Source organism: Acipenser ruthenus, chromosome 51 (assembly GCF_902713425.1).
Source record: "Acipenser ruthenus chromosome 51, fAciRut3.2 maternal haplotype, whole genome shotgun sequence".
NCBI classification, from domain to species: Eukaryota; Metazoa; Chordata; class Actinopteri; order Acipenseriformes; family Acipenseridae; genus Acipenser; species Acipenser ruthenus.
In genome coordinates this window covers 2,901,159-2,925,869 of record NC_081239.1, presented here as the reverse complement: position 1 = coordinate 2,925,869, position 24,711 = coordinate 2,901,159, and the positions used below count along the sequence as shown (strand labels likewise).

The 24,711-nt window shown below is 44.2% G+C and overlaps 1 protein-coding gene across 2 annotated transcripts in view; it reads left to right on the top strand.

Moving 5' to 3' along the window:
• The window catches only part of LOC117398500 (TAF6-like RNA polymerase II p300/CBP-associated factor-associated factor 65 kDa subunit 6L), a 31,497-nt gene that overhangs the window by 5,493 nt on the left and 1,293 nt on the right, over positions 1-24,711 (top strand). For both annotated transcript variants that reach the window (XM_059015944.1, XM_059015945.1), the window contains 7 exons: positions 15,454-15,504; positions 15,744-15,838; positions 16,701-16,775; positions 17,430-17,650; positions 20,863-20,995; positions 22,907-23,035; positions 23,970-24,433. In XM_059015944.1, the coding sequence (XP_058871927.1) occupies positions 15,454-15,504; positions 15,744-15,838; positions 16,701-16,775; positions 17,430-17,650; positions 20,863-20,995; positions 22,907-23,035; positions 23,970-24,433 (1,168 nt within the window). The remainder of the gene's footprint in view (positions 1-15,453; positions 15,505-15,743; positions 15,839-16,700; positions 16,776-17,429; positions 17,651-20,862; positions 20,996-22,906; positions 23,036-23,969; positions 24,434-24,711) is intronic.

The window sequence follows — 24,711 nt, the reverse complement described above, 5'->3', positions numbered from 1 at the left end:
GTGATGAGTTAAACACACGCAGACCCTGAGCACAGCAAAAACAAACAGGACAAACTGAATGTGATGCGTTAAACACACGCAGACCCTGAGCACAGCGAAAACAAACAGGACAAACTGAATGTGATGCGTTAAACACAGCGCAGACCCTGAGCACAGAGAAAACAAACAGGACAAACTGAATGTGATGTGTTAAACACACGCTGACCCTGAGCACAGAGAAAACAAACAGGACAAACTGAATGTGATGCGTTAGACACACGCAGACCCTGAGCACAGCGAAAACAAACAGGACAAACTGAATGTGATGCGTTAAACACAGCGCAGACCCTGAGCACAGCGAAAACAAACAGGACAAACTGAATGTGATGAGTTAAACACAGCGCAGACCCTGGACACAGAGAAAACAAACAGGACAAACTGAATGTGATGCGTTAAACACACGCAGAGCCTGAGCACAGAGAAAACAAACAGGACAAACTGAATGTGATGAGTTAAACACAGCGCTGACCCTGAGCACAGAGAAAACAAACAGGACAAACTGAATGTGATGTGTTAAACACAGCGCAGACCCTGAGCACAGCGAAAACAAACAGGACAAACTGAATGTGATGTGTTAAACACAGCGCAGACCCTGAGCACAGCAAAAACAAACAGGACAAACTGAATGTGATGTGTTAAACACACGCTGACCCTGAGCACAGAGAAAACAAACAGGACAAACTGAATGTGATGCGTTAAACACAGCGCAGACCCTGGACACAGAGAAAACAAACAGGACAAACTGAATGTGATGCGTTAAACACACGCAGAGCCTGAGCACAGCGAAAACAAACAGGACAAACTGAATGTGATGCGTTAAACACAGCGCAGACCCTGAGCACAGAGAAAACAAACAGGACAAACTGAATGTGATGTGTTAAACACAGCGCAGACCCTGAGCACAGAGAAAACAAACAGGACAAACTGAATGTGATGCGTTAAACACACGCAGAGCCTGAGCACAGAGAAAACAAACAGGACAAACTGAATGTGATGCGTTAAACACAGCGCAGACCCTGAGCACAGCGAAAACAAACAGGACAAACTGAATGTGATGCGTTAAACACAGCGCAGACCCTGAGCACAGCGAAAACAAACAGGACAAACTGAATGTGATGCGTTAAACACAGCGCAGACCCTGAGCACAGTGAAAACAAACAGGACAAACTGAATGTGATGCGTTAAACACACGCAGAGCCTGAGCACAGCGAAAACAAACAGGACAAACTGAATGTGATGCGTTAAACACACGCAGACCCTGAGCACAGCGAAAACAAACAGGACAAACTGAATGTGATGCGTTAAACACACGCAGAGCCTGAGCACAGCGAAAACAAACCGGACAAACTGAATGTGATGCGTTAAACACAGCGCAGACCCTGAGCACAGCGAAAACAAACAGGACAAACTGAATGTGATGCGTTAAACACACGCAGAGCCTGAGCACAGCGAAAACAAACAGGACAAACTGAATGTGATGCGTTAAACACACGCAGAGCCTGAGCACAGAGAAAACAAACAGGACAAACTGAATGTGATGCGTTAAACACAGCGCTGACCCTGAGCACAGAGAAAACAAACAGGACAAACTGAATGTGATGCGTTAAACACAGCGCAGACCCCGAGCACAGAGAAAACAAACAGGACAAACTGAATGTGATGCGTTAAACACACGCAGACCCCGAGCACAGCGAAAACAAACAGGACAAACTGAATGTGATGCGTTAAACACACGCAGACCCCGAGCACAGCGAAAACAAACAGGACAAACTGAATGTGATGCGATAAACACACGCAGAGCCTGAGCACAGCGAAAACAAACAGGACAAACTGAATGTGATGCGTTAAACACAGCGCAGACCCTGAGCAGAGAGAAAACAAACAGGACAAACTGAATGTGATGCGTTAAACACAGCGCAGACCCTGAGCACAGAGAAAACAAACAGGACAAACTGAATGTGATGCGTTAAACACAGCGCAGACCCTGAGCACAGCGAAAACAAACAGGACAAACTGAATGTGATGCGTTAAACACACGCAGACCCTGAGCACAGAGAAAACAAACAGGACAAACTGAATGTGATGCGTTAAACACACGCAGAGCCTGAGCACAGCGAAAACAAACAGGACAAACTGAATGTGATGCGTTAAACACACGCAGAGCCTGAGCACAGAGAAAACAAACAGGACAAACTGAATGTGATGCGTTAAACACACGCAGAGCCTGAGCACAGCGAAAACAAACAGGACAAACTGAATGTGATGCGTTAAACACACGCAGAGCCTGAGCACAGAGAAAACAAACAGGACAAACTGAATGTGATGTGTTAAACACAGCGCAGACCCTGAGCACAGAGAAAACAAACAGGACAAACTGAATGTGATGTGTTAAACACAGCGCAGACCCTGAGCACAGCGAAAACAAACAGGACAAACTGAATGTGATGTGTTAAACACAGCGCAGACCCTGAGCACAGAGAAAACAAACAGGACAAACTGAATGTGATGTGTTAAACACAGCGCAGACCCTGAGCACAGAGAAAACAAACAGGACAAACTGAATGTGATGCGTTAAACACACGCAGACCCTGAGCACAGCGAAAACAAACAGGACAAACTGAATGTGATGAGTTAAACACAGCGCTGACCCTGAGCACAGAGAAAACAAACAGGACAAACTGAATGTGATGAGTTAAACACAGCGCAGACCCTGAGCACAGCGAAAACAAACAGGACAAACTGAATGTGATGCGTTAAACACACGCAGAGCCTGAGCACAGAGAAAACAAACAGGACAAACTGAATGTGACGCGTTAAACACACGCAGACCCTGAGCACAGAGAAAACAAACAGGACAAACTGAATGTGATGCGTTAAACACAGCGCAGACCCTGAGCACAGCGAAAACAAACAGGACAAACTGAATGTGATGCGTTAAACACAGTGCAGACCCTGAGCACAGCGAAAACAAACAGGACAAACTGAATGTGATGAGTTAAACACACGCAGACCCTGAGCACAGCGAAAACAAACAGGACAAACTGAATGTGATGCGTTAAACACAGCGCTGACCCTGAGCACAGAGAAAACAAACAGGACAAACTGAATGTGACGCGTTAAACACACGCAGAGCCTGAGCACAGAGAAAACAAACAGGACAAACTGAATGTGATGCGTTAAACACAGCGCTGACCCTGAGCACAGCGAAAACAAACAGGACAAACTGAATGTGATGTGTTAAACACAGCGCAGACCCTGAGCACAGAGAAAACAAACAGGACAAACTGAATGTGATGTGTTAAACACAGCGCAGACCCTGAGCACAGCGAAAACAAACAGGACAAACTGAATGTGATGTGTTAAACACAGCGCAGACCCTGAGCACAGAGAAAACAAACAGGACAAACTGAATGTGATGAGTTAAACACAGCGCAGACCCTGAGCACAGCGAAAACAAACAGGACAAACTGAATGTGATGCGTTAAACACACGCAGAGCCTGAGCACAGAGAAAACAAACAGGACAAACTGAATGTGACGCGTTAAACACACGCAGACCCTGAGCACAGAGAAAACAAACAGGACAAACTGAATGTGATGCATTAAACACAGCGCAGACCCTGAGCACAGCGAAAACAAACAGGACAAACTGAATGTGATGCGTTAAACACAGTGCAGACCCTGAGCACAGCGAAAACAAACAGGACAAACTGAATGTGATGAGTTAAACACACGCAGACCCTGAGCACAGCGAAAACAAACAGGACAAACTGAATGTGATGCGTTAAACACAGCGCTGACCCTGAGCACAGAGAAAACAAACAGGACAAACTGAATGTGACGCGTTAAACACACGCAGACCCTGAGCACAGAGAAAACAAACAGGACAAACTGAATGTGATGCGTTAAACACAGCGCAGACCCTGAGCACAGCGAAAACAAACAGGACAAACTGAATGTGATGCGTTAAACACAGTGCAGACCCTGAGCACAGCGAAAACAAACAGGACAAACTGAATGTGATGAGTTAAACACACGCAGACCCTGAGCACAGCGAAAACAAACAGGACAAACTGAATGTGATGCGTTAAACACAGCGCTGACCCTGAGCACAGAGAAAACAAACAGGACAAACTGAATGTGATGAGTTAAACACAGCGCAGACCCTGAGCACAGCGAAAACAAACAGGACAAACTGAATGTGATGCGTTAAACACACGCAGAGCCTGAGCACAGAGAAAACAAACAGGACAAACTGAATGTGACGCGTTAAACACACGCAGACCCTGAGCACAGAGAAAACAAACAGGACAAACTGAATGTGATGCGTTAAACACAGCGCAGACCCTGAGCACAGCGAAAACAAACAGGACAAACTGAATGTGATGAGTTAAACACACGCAGACCCTGAGCACAGAGAAAACAAACAGGACAAACTGAATGTGATGCGTTAAACACAGTGCAGACCCTGAGCACAGCGAAAACAAACAGGACAAACTGAATGTGATGAGTTAAACACACGCAGACCCTGAGCACAGCGAAAACAAACAGGACAAACTGAATGTGATGCGTTAAACACAGCGCTGACCCTGAGCACAGAGAAAACAAGCAGGACAAACTGAATGTGATGAGTTAAACACAGCGCAGACCCTGAGCACAGCGAAAACAAACAGGACAAACTGAATGTGATGCGTTAAACACACGCAGAGCCTGAGCACAGAGAAAACAAACAGGACAAACTGAATGTGACGCGTTAAACACACGCAGACCCTGAGCACAGAGAAAACAAACAGGACAAACTGAATGTGATGCGTTAAACACAGCGCAGACCCTGAGCACAGCGAAAACAAACAGGACAAACTGAATGTGATGAGTTAAACACACGCAGACCCTGAGCACAGAGAAAACAAACAGGACAAACTGAATGTGATGCGTTAAACACAGTGCAGACCCTGAGCACAGCGAAAACAAACAGGACAAACTGAATGTGATGAGTTAAACACACGCAGACCCTGAGCACAGCGAAAACAAACAGGACAAACTGAATGTGATGCGTTAAACACAGCGCTGACCCTGAGCACAGAGAAAACAAACAGGACAAACTGAATGTGATGAGTTAAACACAGCGCAGACCCTGAGCACAGCGAAAACAAACAGGACAAACTGAATGTGATGCGTTAAACACACGCAGAGCCTGAGCACAGAGAAAACAAACAGGACAAACTGAATGTGACGCGTTAAACACACGCAGACCCTGAGCACAGAGAAAACAAACAGGACAAACTGAATGTGATGAGTTAAACACACGCAGACCCTGAGCACAGAGAAAACAAACAGGACAAACTGAATGTGATGCGTTAAACACACGCAGACCCTGACACAGCGAAAACAAACAGGACAAACTGAATGTGATGTGTTAAACACAGCGCAGACCCTGAGCACAGAGAAAACAAACAGGACAAACTGAATGTGATGTGTTAAACACAGCGCAGACCCTGAGCACAGAGAAAACAAACAGGACAAACTGAATGTGATGCGTTAAACACACGCAGACCCTGAGCACAGCGAAAACAAACAGGACAAACTGAATGTGATGAGTTAAACACAGCGCAGACCCCGAGCACAGCGGAAACAAACAGGACAAACTGAATGTGATGCGTTAAACACACGCAGACCCTGAGCACAGCGAAAACAAACAGGACAAACTGAATGTGATGCGTTAAACACAGCGCTGACCCTGAGCACAGAGAAAACAAACAGGACAAACTGAATGTGATGAGTTAAACACAGCGCAGACCCTGAGCACAGCGAAAACAAACAGGACAAACTGAATGTGATGCGTTAAACACACGCAGAGCCTGAGCACAGCGAAAACAAACAGGACAAACTGAATGTGATGCGTTAAACACAGCGCAGACCCTGAGCACAGAGAAAACAAACAGGACAAACTGAATGTGATGTGTTAAACACAGCGCAGACCCTGAGCACAGAGAAAACAAACAGGACAAACTGAATGTGATGCGTTAAACACACGCAGAGCCTGAGCACAGAGAAAACAAACAGGACAAACTGAATGTGATGCGTTAAACACAGCGCAGACCCTGAGCACAGCGAAAACAAACAGGACAAACTGAATGTGATGCGTTAAACACAGCGCAGACCCTGAGCACAGCGAAAACAAACAGGACAAACTGAATGTGATGCGTTAAACACAGCGCAGACCCTGAGCACAGTGAAAACAAACAGGACAAACTGAATGTGATGCGTTAAACACACGCAGAGCCTGAGCACAGCGAAAACAAACAGGACAAACTGAATGTGATGCGTTAAACACACGCAGACCCTGAGCACAGCGAAAACAAACAGGACAAACTGAATGTGATGCGTTAAACACACGCAGAGCCTGAGCACAGCGAAAACAAACCGGACAAACTGAATGTGATGCGTTAAACACAGCGCAGACCCTGAGCACAGCGAAAACAAACAGGACAAACTGAATGTGATGCGTTAAACACACGCAGAGCCTGAGCACAGCGAAAACAAACAGGACAAACTGAATGTGATGCGTTAAACACACGCAGAGCCTGAGCACAGAGAAAACAAACAGGACAAACTGAATGTGATGCGTTAAACACAGCGCTGACCCTGAGCACAGAGAAAACAAACAGGACAAACTGAATGTGATGCGTTAAACACAGCGCAGACCCCGAGCACAGAGAAAACAAACAGGACAAACTGAATGTGATGCGTTAAACACACGCAGACCCCGAGCACAGCGAAAACAAACAGGACAAACTGAATGTGATGCGTTAAACACACGCAGACCCCGAGCACAGCGAAAACAAACAGGACAAACTGAATGTGATGCGATAAACACACGCAGAGCCTGAGCACAGCGAAAACAAACAGGACAAACTGAATGTGATGCGTTAAACACAGCGCAGACCCTGAGCAGAGAGAAAACAAACAGGACAAACTGAATGTGATGCGTTAAACACAGCGCAGACCCTGAGCACAGAGAAAACAAACAGGACAAACTGAATGTGATGCGTTAAACACAGCGCAGACCCTGAGCACAGCGAAAACAAACAGGACAAACTGAATGTGATGCGTTAAACACACGCAGACCCTGAGCACAGAGAAAACAAACAGGACAAACTGAATGTGATGCGTTAAACACACGCAGAGCCTGAGCACAGCGAAAACAAACAGGACAAACTGAATGTGATGCGTTAAACACACGCAGAGCCTGAGCACAGAGAAAACAAACAGGACAAACTGAATGTGATGCGTTAAACACACGCAGAGCCTGAGCACAGCGAAAACAAACAGGACAAACTGAATGTGATGCGTTAAACACACGCAGAGCCTGAGCACAGAGAAAACAAACAGGACAAACTGAATGTGATGTGTTAAACACAGCGCAGACCCTGAGCACAGAGAAAACAAACAGGACAAACTGAATGTGATGTGTTAAACACAGCGCAGACCCTGAGCACAGCGAAAACAAACAGGACAAACTGAATGTGATGTGTTAAACACAGCGCAGACCCTGAGCACAGAGAAAACAAACAGGACAAACTGAATGTGATGTGTTAAACACAGCGCAGACCCTGAGCACAGAGAAAACAAACAGGACAAACTGAATGTGATGCGTTAAACACACGCAGACCCTGAGCACAGCGAAAACAAACAGGACAAACTGAATGTGATGAGTTAAACACAGCGCTGACCCTGAGCACAGAGAAAACAAACAGGACAAACTGAATGTGATGAGTTAAACACAGCGCAGACCCTGAGCACAGCGAAAACAAACAGGACAAACTGAATGTGATGCGTTAAACACACGCAGAGCCTGAGCACAGAGAAAACAAACAGGACAAACTGAATGTGACGCGTTAAACACACGCAGACCCTGAGCACAGAGAAAACAAACAGGACAAACTGAATGTGATGCGTTAAACACAGCGCAGACCCTGAGCACAGCGAAAACAAACAGGACAAACTGAATGTGATGCGTTAAACACAGTGCAGACCCTGAGCACAGCGAAAACAAACAGGACAAACTGAATGTGATGAGTTAAACACACGCAGACCCTGAGCACAGCGAAAACAAACAGGACAAACTGAATGTGATGCGTTAAACACAGCGCTGACCCTGAGCACAGAGAAAACAAACAGGACAAACTGAATGTGACGCGTTAAACACACGCAGAGCCTGAGCACAGAGAAAACAAACAGGACAAACTGAATGTGATGCGTTAAACACAGCGCTGACCCTGAGCACAGCGAAAACAAACAGGACAAACTGAATGTGATGTGTTAAACACAGCGCAGACCCTGAGCACAGAGAAAACAAACAGGACAAACTGAATGTGATGTGTTAAACACAGCGCAGACCCTGAGCACAGCGAAAACAAACAGGACAAACTGAATGTGATGTGTTAAACACAGCGCAGACCCTGAGCACAGAGAAAACAAACAGGACAAACTGAATGTGATGAGTTAAACACAGCGCAGACCCTGAGCACAGCGAAAACAAACAGGACAAACTGAATGTGATGCGTTAAACACACGCAGAGCCTGAGCACAGAGAAAACAAACAGGACAAACTGAATGTGACGCGTTAAACACACGCAGACCCTGAGCACAGAGAAAACAAACAGGACAAACTGAATGTGATGCATTAAACACAGCGCAGACCCTGAGCACAGCGAAAACAAACAGGACAAACTGAATGTGATGCGTTAAACACAGTGCAGACCCTGAGCACAGCGAAAACAAACAGGACAAACTGAATGTGATGAGTTAAACACACGCAGACCCTGAGCACAGCGAAAACAAACAGGACAAACTGAATGTGATGCGTTAAACACAGCGCTGACCCTGAGCACAGAGAAAACAAACAGGACAAACTGAATGTGACGCGTTAAACACACGCAGACCCTGAGCACAGAGAAAACAAACAGGACAAACTGAATGTGATGCGTTAAACACAGCGCAGACCCTGAGCACAGCGAAAACAAACAGGACAAACTGAATGTGATGCGTTAAACACAGTGCAGACCCTGAGCACAGCGAAAACAAACAGGACAAACTGAATGTGATGAGTTAAACACACGCAGACCCTGAGCACAGCGAAAACAAACAGGACAAACTGAATGTGATGCGTTAAACACAGCGCTGACCCTGAGCACAGAGAAAACAAACAGGACAAACTGAATGTGATGAGTTAAACACAGCGCAGACCCTGAGCACAGCGAAAACAAACAGGACAAACTGAATGTGATGCGTTAAACACACGCAGAGCCTGAGCACAGAGAAAACAAACAGGACAAACTGAATGTGACGCGTTAAACACACGCAGACCCTGAGCACAGAGAAAACAAACAGGACAAACTGAATGTGATGCGTTAAACACAGCGCAGACCCTGAGCACAGCGAAAACAAACAGGACAAACTGAATGTGATGAGTTAAACACACGCAGACCCTGAGCACAGAGAAAACAAACAGGACAAACTGAATGTGATGCGTTAAACACAGTGCAGACCCTGAGCACAGCGAAAACAAACAGGACAAACTGAATGTGATGAGTTAAACACACGCAGACCCTGAGCACAGCGAAAACAAACAGGACAAACTGAATGTGATGCGTTAAACACAGCGCTGACCCTGAGCACAGAGAAAACAAGCAGGACAAACTGAATGTGATGAGTTAAACACAGCGCAGACCCTGAGCACAGCGAAAACAAACAGGACAAACTGAATGTGATGCGTTAAACACACGCAGAGCCTGAGCACAGAGAAAACAAACAGGACAAACTGAATGTGACGCGTTAAACACACGCAGACCCTGAGCACAGAGAAAACAAACAGGACAAACTGAATGTGATGCGTTAAACACAGCGCAGACCCTGAGCACAGCGAAAACAAACAGGACAAACTGAATGTGATGAGTTAAACACACGCAGACCCTGAGCACAGAGAAAACAAACAGGACAAACTGAATGTGATGCGTTAAACACAGTGCAGACCCTGAGCACAGCGAAAACAAACAGGACAAACTGAATGTGATGAGTTAAACACACGCAGACCCTGAGCACAGCGAAAACAAACAGGACAAACTGAATGTGATGCGTTAAACACAGCGCTGACCCTGAGCACAGAGAAAACAAACAGGACAAACTGAATGTGATGAGTTAAACACAGCGCAGACCCTGAGCACAGCGAAAACAAACAGGACAAACTGAATGTGATGCGTTAAACACACGCAGAGCCTGAGCACAGAGAAAACAAACAGGACAAACTGAATGTGACGCGTTAAACACACGCAGACCCTGAGCACAGAGAAAACAAACAGGACAAACTGAATGTGATGAGTTAAACACACGCAGACCCTGAGCACAGAGAAAACAAACAGGACAAACTGAATGTGATGCGTTAAACACACGCAGACCCTGACACAGCGAAAACAAACAGGACAAACTGAATGTGATGTGTTAAACACAGCGCAGACCCTGAGCACAGAGAAAACAAACAGGACAAACTGAATGTGATGTGTTAAACACAGCGCAGACCCTGAGCACAGAGAAAACAAACAGGACAAACTGAATGTGATGCGTTAAACACACGCAGACCCTGAGCACAGCGAAAACAAACAGGACAAACTGAATGTGATGAGTTAAACACAGCGCAGACCCCGAGCACAGCGGAAACAAACAGGACAAACTGAATGTGATGCGTTAAACACACGCAGACCCTGAGCACAGCGAAAACAAACAGGACAAACTGAATGTGATGCGTTAAACACAGCGCTGACCCTGAGCACAGAGAAAACAAACAGGACAAACTGAATGTGATGAGTTAAACACAGCGCAGACCCTGAGCACAGCGAAAACAAACAGGACAAACTGAATGTGATGCGTTAAACACACGCAGAGCCTGAGCACAGAGAAAACAAACAGGACAAACTGAATGTGACGCGTTAAACACACGCAGACCCTGAGCACAGAGAAAACAAACAGGACAAACTGAATGTGATGCGTTAAACACAGCGCAGACCCTGAGCACAGCGAAAACAAACAGGACAAACTGAATGTGATGAGTTAAACACACGCAGACCCTGAGCACAGAGAAAACAAACAGGACAAACTGAATGTGATGCGTTAAACACAGTGCAGACCCTGAGCACAGCGAAAACAAACAGGACAAACTGAATGTGATGAGTTAAACACACGCAGACCCTGAGCACAGCGAAAACAAACAGGACAAACTGAATGTGATGCGTTAAACACAGCGCTGACCCTGAGCACAGAGAAAACAAACAGGACAAACTGAATGTGATGAGTTAAACACAGCGCAGACCCTGAGCACAGCGAAAACAAACAGGACAAACTGAATGTGATGCGTTAAACACACGCAGAGCCTGAGCACAGAGAAAACAAACAGGACAAACTGAATGTGACGCGTTAAACACACGCAGACCCTGAGCACAGAGAAAACAAACAGGACAAACTGAATGTGATGAGTTAAACACACGCAGACCCTGAGCACAGAGAAAACAAACAGGACAAACTGAATGTGATGCGTTAAACACACGCAGACCCTGACACAGCGAAAACAAACAGGACAAACTGAATGTGATGCGTTAAACACACGCAGACCCTGAGCACAGCGAAAACAAACAGGACAAACTGAATGTGATGAGTTAAACACACGCAGACCCTGAGCACAGCGAAAACAAACAGGACAAACTGAATGTGATGCGTTAAACACACGCAGACCCTGAGCACAGAGAAAACAAACAGGACAAACTGAATGTGATGCGTTAAACACACGCAGAGCCTGAGCACAGCGAAAACAAACAGGACAAACTGAATGTGATGTGTTAAACACAGCGCAGACCCTGAGCACAGAGAAAACAAACAGGACAAACTGAATGTGATGCGTTAAACACAGCGCAGACCCCGAGCACAGAGAAAACAAACAGGACAAACTGAATGTGATGCGTTAAACACACGCAGACCCTGAGCACAGAGAAAACAAACAGGACAAACTGAATGTGATGCGTTAAACACAGCGCAGACCCTGAGCACAGAGAAAACAAACAGAACAAACTGAATGTGATGCGTTAAACACACGCAGACCCTGAGCACAGAGAAAACAAACAGGACAAACTGAATGTGATGCGTTAAACACAGTGCAGACCCTGAGCACAGCGAAAACAAACAGGACAAACTGAATGTGATGAGTTAAACACACGCAGACCCTGAGCACAGCGAAAACAAACAGGACAAACTGAATGTGATGCGTTAAACACAGCGCTGACCCTGAGCACAGAGAAAACAAACAGGACAAACTGAATGTGATGAGTTAAACACAGCGCAGACCCTGAGCACAGCGAAAACAAACAGGACAAACTGAATGTGATGCGTTAAACACACGCAGAGCCTGAGCACAGAGAAAACAAACAGGACAAACTGAATGTGACGCGTTAAACACACGCAGACCCTGAGCACAGAGAAAACAAACAGGACAAACTGAATGTGATGCGTTAAACACAGCGCAGACCCTGAGCACAGCGAAAACAAACAGGACAAACTGAATGTGATGAGTTAAACACACGCAGACCCTGAGCACAGAGAAAACAAACAGGACAAACTGAATGTGATGCGTTAAACACAGTGCAGACCCTGAGCACAGCGAAAACAAACAGGACAAACTGAATGTGATGAGTTAAACACACGCAGACCCTGAGCACAGAGAAAACAAACAGGACAAACTGAATGTGATGCGTTAAACACACGCAGAGCCTGAGCACAGCGAAAACAAACAGGACAAACTGAATGTGATGTGTTAAACACAGCGCAGACCCTGAGCACAGAGAAAACAAACAGGACAAACTGAATGTGATGCGTTAAACACAGCGCAGACCCCGAGCACAGAGAAAACAAACAGAACAAACTGAATGTGATGCGTTAAACACAGCGCAGACCCTGAGCACAGAGAAAACAAACAGAACAAACTGAATGTGATGCGTTAAACACACGCAGACCCTGAGCACAGAGAAAACAAACAGGACAAACTGAATGTGATGCGTTAAACACAGCGCAGACCCTGGACACAGCGAAAACAAACAGGACAAACTGAATGTGATGCGTTAAACACACGCAGAGCCTGAGCACAGAGAAAAAAAACCATGACGCTGAACTGAAACTAATTTACCATGGAAGTTTACCATGGTAGATTTGCACAGTAATTCTTATGTTTGTACTCGTCTGTACCCTAACCATGCTTCCCTATGCTTTCAGTGCTTTAATTTAAGAATATCTCAGAAAACATTTGTTTGAGTCTGTGTATATTTTAGTTGTGTGAAGGAAAAAAGTACAGTACATACAGTAGGCCACGCAAGTAAATACTATTCGTCATATTTCAGTTGTCTGTGCACTACATAATTAATTACTGATAAGAAAAGATTTGAGTTTGTGTTTTATTAAAGAACTCTGCAATTATTTGTTTCCATGCTTCCCTTCATTAAAAAACACCTTAACATATAAAAGAAACCAAAACAAAATGTATTTATTGCCACTGTTATTTAATATAGACTATTAATATAGTGGAGATTAGATAAAGGGGCATTCAGAACAGAAAATAGGAGGCACTTTTTTACACAGAGAATTGTGAGGGTCTGGAACCATCTCCCCAGTAATGTTGTTGAAGCTGACACCCTGGGATCCTTCAAGAAGCTGCTTGATGAGATTCTGGGATCAATAAGCTACTAACAACCAAACGAGCAAGATGGGCTGAATGGCCTCCTCTCGTTTGTAAACTTTCTTATGTTCTTATGTTCTCATATATATATATATATATATATATATATATATATATATATATATATATATATATTATATCAAATTTATTATTATTATTATTTTTTTTTTGTGGTTTCTTTTATATTTTAAGGTGCATTATTTTAAAGTAACTAAAAGCCCAGAAACATTTAAACAGAAAGTTTGACATATGAACAGCTACTTGAATCTACACCAGTGAGAGGCATGTGTAAAATAACAGGCACAAACTGAAGTCGTAAGTCAGGAAAAAATGATAATACATCAGGGATAAGCGCGAAACTTTGGTATTATAATGAGATTCGTACATTTGTAACGTTTGTAACGAACAGTCGTAAATAAACTACCGCAGCAGGGATGAAACTAAGATACAGGAGTGAAAATGACTTTAATACATCGCGGGTAAGTCTACGAAGTCACAAAAACCTACAAAAAGTCAAGATACGAAAGAGAAATCAACGATACATAGAGCCCAATATGTATTAAAGCAGAAAAAATGTCCTTGTCACATTAAAAATGTATAGTTTTCTCCAGAGTTATGGTACAATAAATGTTCCTAAAGATTTAAATGCTTACCTGAAGAACAGTAGGCTAAATGCTAAATTGTATTAAAGACTATTTCGTTTTTTATTGTATTATTACTTGTACTCTTATTGCTTGCTCTTATTGTATTATTACTTGTACTGTAACACTTGAAATGTATTTGCTTACGATTGTAAGTCGCCCTGGATAAGGGCGTCTGCTAAGAAATAAATAATAATAATAATAATAATAATAATAATAATAATTTATGTCCACCTTTTTAAAAACATTCTGTTTTCACCATCAGTGACTTATCAAACTAAATAAAAACATAAGTAAACGTTAAAATAGACAGATGTGAAATGTCCCCTTCATGTATTGGACAGAGCGATCTTTAGCAAGAAAGATTTCCGGTCTTTGATGCAGCTGGGGACATGTTTCATTGAAGACATTTGAAGAAATCGTGCAGCTCTATGCAGTGTGTGTTCAATCATTTACCGGAAGCAAACTAAACCGGCTGCCAGGTTCCTAAATGCAGGGTAACAGGCAGTGCGTCAATCAGGCAAACGTTAGCTGTATTTATATGTAAGTGTTACAAATATGTATATTTACAACGGGAATTTTCACAGGAAACTACATATTACACGGCAATGGGTACATTTCACGGAAATCATGATAACAGTGAAAAAAACAGCCTTAGGTATGGTATCTCTCTCTTGCTGTTCACCTATCTGTCTGTCTGTACTATCCAGACAGAGATGTATGTATTACATTATTTATACCCTCTGAATGTGTATAAAATTGCATTGTTTCCTTGTTTATTATCCCATGATTTGTGTTCTTAGTCATTATCTATTACTGTTTCTGCGCTATGGATATTAATTTATATATATATATATAGATATATATATATATATATATATATCTATCTATCAGTATGGCTGTGCAGGATATCCCGTGTCAGTGTCAGGGCCTGGACTCTGTCTGTCTCCTAGTTCTTGGTTGTGTGTATTGAGACTTGCCTGTGATATTTTCTTTCTTGCAGTTCAAGTTTCCTATTTGGATGGGAAAGGGAACGTGGAACCCCAAGGCGCAGGTGATACAAATAATCCTTGTGTAACTGTGTAGCCGGAGAGACCATGTTCTCAGATCACACTTGCATGACTTCAGTTATTAAATGTGTCAGCATCTCTGGTATGTAGAGGCTGTTTGTCCGATTTGTCTTTGTGTGTCACAGGTGGCAACTTGTTAAGCACCTTGCTCAGCCCAGGTTGTGTGTTTGAGAGTGCTTGCTGAGGTACTAACCCGGTGTCTTTCCCCCTGGTGTGTGTCCAGTGCCCACGGCAGTGCAGTCTCTGACGGACGACCTCCTCAAGTATTACCAGCAGGTCACCAGGGCCATACTGGGAGAAGACCAGCAGCTCATGAAGGTAGGAAACCACAGTACTGTGTATAGAGACATAAAGAATTGAATCTATTCAGTCTTGAACAAAGAAGACTACGCGGTGATCTGATTCAAGCATTCAGAATCCTAAAAGGTATAGACAATGTCAACCCAGGGGTCCTGAAAAAAGAAACAAGGACCAGGGGTCACAAACGGAGATTAGGTAAAGGGGCATTCAGAACAGAAAATAGGAGGCACTTTTTTACACAGAGAATTGTGAGGGTCTGGAACCATCTCCCCAGTAATGTTGTTGAAGCAGACACCCTGGGATCCTTCAAGAAGCTGCTTGATGAGATTCTGGGATCAATAAGCTACTAACAACCAAACGAGCAAGATGGGCTGAATGGCCTCCTCTCGTTTGTAAACTTTCTTATGTTCTTATAACTTCACCGCTATCACGAGCTGGGTATAGAGACCTCACCACTATCATGAGCTGGGTATAGAGACCTCACCACTATCACGAGCTGGGTATAGAGAGACAACCTCACCGCTATCATGAGCTGAGTATAGAGAGACAACCTCACCACTATCATAAGCTGGGTATAGAGACCTCACCACTGTCATTAGCTGGGTATAGAGACCTCAGCACTATCATGAGCTGGGTATAGAGAGACAACCTCACCACTATCATGAGCTGGGTATAGAGACCTCACCACTGTCATGAGCTGGGTATAGAGACCTCAGCACTATCATGAGCTGGATATAGAGAGACAACCTCGCCACTATCATGAGCTGGGTAGAGCTGGACAGAGCTGTGCAGTGCGTCTTAAGAGGGGTGCAATCCTGAGACTGGAGCTGAGCTGACATTAACTGTAACTGTAACATGAATTTCCTGCCTGTTTCTTTAGGTTGCATTACAGGATCTTCAGACAAACTCCAAAATCGCAGCTCTGCTCCCTTACTTTGTGCACGTTGTCAGTGGGGTGAGTCTGAGAAAACACATTTAAATTAATAAAGTAACAAACAGCAGCTAATTAAGAATGGAAAACAATACAAAGACAGAACTTTAAAACTGAATTGAACTTAAATATATTTTATTAAAAGACTGTAACCTAAAGCAGACATTAGTAAATTGCCTCTGTTCATATTCGTTCCTAGAACAGAATCTATACATGACTCTATCATTCCATGATAAATCACCCCAAAAAGTTGGATTTCGAACCTGACCTTCTACGATTTATACCAAACTTGCTACTTAGGGTTGTTTCAGGCAAACAAGTTCAAATTTAAATTTTTAGACTGACAGGGTCAATGGGTCAGAAGACACCTGAATAATCTTCAGGTAACAAACATTTCATTTGAATCGACACGAGTAAATGAATAACACATCATCAGTGAGAAAGTCATTTTGAATTTGCCGTGCGATTTCTAATAAATTGACAGCTCCCACAGGTCTGCAGCACAACCGGATTTTGAGTAAAAGGCTGGTTAACGTTAAGGGGGGGGTCCCATCAACCACATTTTGACATCTCTAGAACTTTTGATCCCCTGCCTGTGGAATGTGTCCTCTAAGGAATCCCCTGCCGGTTGCACAAGCGAAACCCCAGTGTTGTTCGTGTGCTTGTGTTTGCTCCCAGGTGAAGTCCGTGAGCCACGACCTTGAGCAGCTCAGCCGCTTGCTGCACATGGTGAAGAGCCTGGTGCAGAACCCCTTCCTGTACCTGGGCTCCTATATCAAGAGCCTGGTGTCCAGCGTCATGTACTGCATCCTGGAGCCGCTCGCCGCCTCCATCAACCCGCTCAACGACCACTGGACCCTGCGCGACTATGCCGCATTGCTGCTCAGCCACATCTTCTGGTGAGGACTGGGGGAGTTACATAGCTCAGAGTCCACACGTGTAATCCTTCTCCAAGTGCTACACGTGTAGAATTGTTCCTAAACGTAGAGATATGCATGCCAGTGATAGAGGCGAGCTGTAGTGTTTCTACAGTGGGGTGTGTGCCGTGTCAGGTTAGTTATTCAGCAGCATTTTCTGGAAGCAAGCACATCACAACCTTACAGCTGTGACATAAATCTTTGCATCACCTAGCATTTTAAGATTGAGACATACAAAAAAAAATAATATATATATATATATATATATATATATATATATATATATAAAAACATAGTTTAGATGTTATTCAACATTATTTAATCAAAGAAACTACAAAATGATATCGCAAAAGTCTACAGGAAGCCATACTGTAAAGTAGAAACGTAATATTGCAGATGTTTGTGTGCCGTAAAACTTAAATAAACGCCCCAGCCTTTATTTACAATATTTGCCAGTAGCCCCGGCGCCTATTGGAGACCAGCAACTATCTGAGACTCTGCAAATACTTCAGATGCAATCATGAAAAAGCTGCCTCCACACAACCTTATAGACACGACATAAGTAAATTACAACATTCCAGCAACGTCATTAAAGGTTGTGTCAGTGGGTAATAACAGTTTGTATTGTAATAATAATAAAAACAGTAAAATCCACTAAAGACAGCCCTGTAAATATCGGAACACAAGCGTGTATTAAGGTAGGTTTGCAGCAGAATTAAAAAACAAGCATGGTTTTAAAAGCATCATCTTTATTAACACATATTATATTTATTGTTCACCCTCAGAACGTGTACATTGATAAGCATGGAAAATCGATGAGAAATGAACCAGCAACGAATCTTCATTGCAAAACAACCGCATGAAATACTGTGTAAATACGAAAAATTAGTTCATACTGTTGGCCCACAACACACTCAAAAATACTTCAAACTGTTTAAAGATTAACAATAAAAACCATACAAGTACCAGTTTTATCACAAAATCAAAGCAAAAGTGACTAATTTGTTTTTATAACGTCTACATTAATAAATAAGAACGCTGGAAAAGGAGCAAAATATGAATATTCATTGCAAGACTCAATGCACGAAGTACTGTTAACACAAAAGAAAAAAAAACATGTACAAATACACAAAAAGGTAACCCTGTTAATATCAGAAATCAAGTTTGTATTTTACTTTCAGCACGCTCATAACGTCACAAAAAAAACTGAATGCATTACATGTACCTTAAAATAAGTTAAATTCAGTTTTCTTATCATTCATCCTGAGCCTCAGGGTCTCTTCATCGCTGTTGAAAAACAAATTGATGAGCTCGCTGTACAGCCATGTGTGTGTATTGACTGGAACAGTCGGTATGATGCTCATTATATTATTATTCATAACCAGGCATTTAAAAGACACCCGGGGTCTATTTACCATATTTCCCAGAAGCCCCCGCGCTTATTCAGTGTTGTTGAAGCCGACACCCTGGGATCCTTCAAGAAGCTGCTTGATGAGATTCTGGGATCAATAAGCTACTAACAACCAAACGAGCAAGATGGGCTGAATGACCTCCTCTCGTTTGTAAACTTTCTTATATTATTATTAGAGACCCGGCGAGTATTGGAGACCAGCTGTTATTTGAAGTATTATGGTATATAAATAGTGACCTACCTAAATCGCGATTTCGTGGAAATCCTGAAATTGAAGGGTCACCGCGAAATACACCTCTTAGGGGCCATACAAACAAGTACGGAGAGGGAAAAAAAGGAAACTTGTTTAAATGAACTACTGCACACCGCAAGTGACGCAAACTACGTGTCTTCCTTCTGTAGATAGCCCTTTTTTATTCCTTCGCCGTCCCGTGTGCATTGCACTTAATCAAAAAACAAACAAACAAAAAATGTCCACAAATAACATTTACAAAATAAATTCTCCAAAGCAGTTAATGTTCTTGTTTACTATTCAAATGACAAAGTTTTCAGCCTATCAGTGCGTCTGTACTGCTTTTATGTGACCTGTACTGTGCAGGAGGGGGCGGGACAAAGTTGGTGCTGCATTGTTTTGATTCAGGTCGCTAAAATCTAGTTTTCATCATTGGAGGTAAAATAGTACAAATGGACGACAAAAAAGCAAAGTATATTTCGGCTGATGATCGTTTTAAGATATTGCCCAACTACATGCAGACTGAGGTCATTGTTTTCCATATCGTAATGTGTATTTGGAGAAAATACGATTGATCGCTATTTAGCTTCAGAATCACACATTAAACAAAAGGCTACTTCAGAGGCTGCTGAATAATACGTAAAATAAACAGCTTTCAGAAACCAAACTGGAAAGTCAGTGCAGACGTATTCCTGTCTGCAAGTTAAATCAGTACTAAAAGTATCCAGCACAGCCACCTCGCTTCAACCTGCTGCTTACAGTTGGAATTTTCGACCCGAACAGCCACGTCTTCTTTGTTTTGACTCGGTACTAATAAAATAAATTACTGGATGGGACAAATAACATGACAACGAACGTGCTGCATACATTGACTTTATTAAAGTATGCCAGATGCCCTTGTGTAACCGAGTTTTGGGGCTGTTTCTAATCGATTTCCAAATCTATATAACTTGGCAAAGCTTTGCCTTAACTTCCAACCAATTCAGTGGATGCAGACGTGCAGTCTCAATGTATGGGCAAGTCAACTGCTGGGGGATGCTGCATGCTTGCCTTTAACAAATGACAGCACTCTGTTTTAGTAAGGAAGCAAGTACCACTATTTTTAGGCTTTATAGTGTTCTGAAATATTGTCTACTTAGGTTTATTTAATTAATGTTTAAACATCACCGCGAAATGTCCGCAAAATCCTAATTTTATTCCGCAACATACCGTGAAAAATACGTAAATTTACCGCGATTTAAGTAGACCCCTATATATAAAGTATAGGTAAAATGGAATTAAACTTGCTGTAGTAATGGTGCCAGATTTTTAATAAATGCGAAATTAGTGAAAAATTCTTGCTCGCAGTATTTAGATTTGTGATCAAACTTAGTAAGGACATGCTTTTATTTTAGCACCCAGGTATTAGTGTCTGTATCTGTGGATACATGGAGACACCTGTAGATGTAGGCCATGTGGATGTGCGTTCTGTTTCCTGATCCCGATGGCTTTGTGTTTGCTTTCGTAGTGAGAGGTGTGTGATGTTTGTAACCCCCTCTCTGTGTATTCCAGGGCTCACGGGGACCTGGTCGGGGGGCTGTATCACCAGATCCTGCTCTCACTTCAGAAGGTGCTGTCAGACCCGGTGCGGCCACTGTGCTCTCACTACGGTGCTGTGGTGGGGCTGCACGCGCTGGGCTGGAAGGTACTGGACGCTCCTTCATTCACAGACTGAGAGAGAGAGAGAGAGAGCACTGTGGTTCTGAGTGCTCCTTCATTCACAGACTGTGAGAGAGAGGGAGCACTGTGGTTCTGAGTGCTCCTTCATTCACAGACTGTGAGAGAGAGGGAGCACTGTGTGGTTCTGAGTGCTCCTTCATTCACAGACTGTGAGAGAGAGGGAGCACTGTGGTTCTGAGTGCTCCTTCATTCACAGACTGTGAGAGAGAGAGAGCACTGTGGTTCTGAGTGCTCCTTCATTCACACACTGTGAGAGAGAGAGAGCACTGTGTGGTTCTGAGTGCTCCTTCATTCACAGACTGTGAGAGAGAGGGAGCACTGTGTGGTTCTGAGTGCTCCTTCATTCACACACTGTGAGAGAGAGGGAGCACTGTGTGGTTCCGAGTGCTCCTTCATTCACACACTGAGAGAGAGGGGCACAACACAAGCTGTTCATGTCTTTATTCCCCAATTGATTATCTGACTTCCCCACGGTGAACCATTGTGTTTTCTGTTTACAACACATGGCATTAACCATGGGGATTTATGTTGTTTATTTTTGCCACTGTTGTGATGTTACACTGCTACAAGCTGGCCGTTGAAATACAACAAATACATACTCCTTGGAACTTGAGAGTAACTCCTAAAAGCAGTGCACATGTAACAGGGTGGAGACTGGGAGCAAACAAGGGTCTTAACCTCATCTCACTGACGTCATCAAAATCCATAACGCAGCGCATTGCACAACATGTCATCCCAGACTGCATTTGTCTGTTTTAGGTTCAATATTTGAAGAAAAGTGCATGAAAATAAAGTGTGTAAAATATGGGACTATACCCAAATGCTCTGCAGACAGTGGAGCGGGTTCTGTTTCCTCACCTCTCTCTGTGTTCCTCTGCAGGCAGTGGAGCGGGTTCTGTTTCCTCACCTCTCTCTCTGTGTTCCTCTGCAGGCAGTGGAGCGGGTTCTGTTTCCTCACCTCTCTCTGTGTTCCTCTGCAGGCAGTGGAGCGGGTTCTGTTTCCTCACCTCTCTCTGTGTTCCTCTGCAGGCAGTGGAGCGGGTTCTGTTTCCTCACCTCTCTCTCTGTGTTCCTCTGCAGGCAGTGGAGCGGGTTCTGTTTCCTCACCTCTCTCTGTGTTCCTCTGCAGGCAGTGGAGCGGGTTCTGTTTCCTCACCTCTCTCTGTGTTCCTCTGCAGGCAGTGGAGCGGGTTCTGTTTCCTCACCTCTCTCTGTGTTCCTCTGCAGGCAGTGGAGCGGGTTCTGTTTCCTCACCTCTCTCTGTGTTCCTCTGCAGGCAGTGGAGCGGGTTCTGTTTCCTCACCTCTCTCTCTGTGTTCCTCTGCAGGCAGTGGAGCGGGTTCTGTTTCCTCACCTCTCTCTGTGTTCCTCTGCAGGCAGTGGAGCGGGTTCTGTTTCCTCACCTCTCTCTCTGTGTTCCTCTGCAGGCAGTAGAGCGGGTTCTGTTTCCTCACCTCTCTCTGTGTTCCTCTGCAGGCAGTGGAGCGGGTTCTGTTTCCTCACCTCTCTCTGTGTTCCTCTGCAGGCAGTGGAGCAGGTTCTGTTTCCTCACCTCTCTCTGTGTTCCTCTGCAGGCAGTGGAGCGGGTTCTGTTTCCTCACCTCTCTCTCTGTGTTCCTCTGCAGGCAGTGGAGCGGGTTCTGTTTCCTCACCTCTCTCTCTGTGTTCCTCTGCAGGCAGTGGAGCAGGTTCTGTTTCCTCACCTCTCTCTCTGTGTTCCTCTGCAGGCAGTGGAGCGGGTTCTGTTTCCTCACCTTTCTCTCTGTGTTCCTCTGCAGGCAGTGGAGCGGGTTCTGTTTCCTCACCTCTCTCTGTGTTCCTCTGCAGGCAGTGGAGCGGGTTCTGTTTCCTCACCTCTCTCTGTGTTCCTCTGCAGGCAGTGGAGCGGGTTCTGTTTCCTCACCTCTCAGCGTACTGGTCTAACCTGCAGGCAGTGCTCGATGACGACTCCGTCTCCAACGCTCAGGTCAAAGCTGACGGGCACAAAGTCTACGGAGCCATCCTGGTAGGTCTTTTATAAGTCTTATTATTATTATTATTATTATTATTATTATTATTATTGCCAAAGTATACAGGCATCTATTTTGAAAGTACAGGTCAGTGTCAGCTTCACTCAGTGGCTGGAGGCTTTGCTGAGGTTTAAAAAGTAAAGCCTTTTTGAAGTTGGATTCATCGCAGGATATACCCATTCTGTACTAAGGCAGTATACTGTAGAATATACCCACTTGGGCTGTTTGTTTGTTTGTTTTTTATTGTATTTATTTATCAGGGACACATACAATTATAGCATGACACAAGACACATTGCACATTGCATTTTCAATTTCAATTTAGCCAGTAATTTCCATTGACAGTCCCTGGGCAGACATTTCAGAATCTCCATATTCTACTCTAAACTATAGCAATAACCTCCTATTGAATGTTTGATTAACAATACATACAGCATTGAAGACATGAATTACCTATTAAAAGTGCATAACAATCAGCAGCTTACATAATCAAGTTACAGTACAATTTATATAATATAAATATCCAATATACACAATTCAAATTCAGATACATCCTGAATTAATGAATGATTGCATCATTGACTGTTTCAACCAAGCCTTAAGTTTATTACAAAATATTTTAAAATCCCTTAAGACCTTAATTTCTGAAGGAAGTGAGTTCCAGAATAAAGTACCTCTTATAGAAAGAGGTGATTGGGCAATTGCTGTTCTACGCTTTTCCACTTTACAATTCCCACATACAGCTTCCCTTGTGAGCATATTAGTATCTTCAGAGAGATTCTACATGAACCCCTTTAAGGGTGGAGTATATAATCCTTGCAAAGTTGTAAATACCAGTTGTCAATTGAGTGTTTTGAAATTTAAGGGGGGGGGGGGGGGTCATCAGTCAGGGAAGCTCTCGAGGGCCTGCACTCAGTGGTGTGTCCTGCAGGTGGCGGTAGAGAAGCTGCTGAAGATGAAGGCGCAGTCCCGGAGTGTGCCAGCAGAGGGCAGTGTGGCTGTCAGGGAGAGGTCCTTCCCTGGGCTCAGCCCTCCCCAGGAGCCGGTCTCCGAGCCTGGCTTCGGCATCGCCTCCCACCTGCTGCAGGGCGCGGCCGGCGTGCCCGCGGAGGAGCCGGTGCCCGTGCCGCTGCCCGTCATGTACCGCGAGCTCTACGCCTTCTTCGGGGACAGCCTAGCCGTGCGCTTCAGCACCGGTCCGGGCATCGAACCCAGAGCCAGCCGCGCAGCACCCCACCAGCCCCCCGACAGCAAGAAAGAGGGGATGGGGCCCGACACTACCAGGAAGATGCCCCAGCTCACCGCCAGCATGACCATCAGCCCCCGGCAGGACAGCAGCCCCAAGAACGAGCCCAGCCTGCCGGCAGTGCAGAACAGCTCTGCTGCCCCCTCCAGGTGAGAGAGCGTCACTGTGCAGTGACTACACTGGTTCAGGGAAGTGACCGCATGCTCGTGAGGTAGAGTTTACTGAAAGGAACGACAAACGCTTTTGACAAAAAATTTTTGAACGATAAGTGCTTTGACTAAAATATTGCTTACATTAAAAAAAATATTTTAGTTGTTCTAAAATTTAGATTTTGCACTAATGAGTAAAAATTACTTGTTATTTACCCCCCTGCTGTGGAGGCAGCCATACAAGTGGTGAATCCCTTCACAGTTTCACCCCTTCACAG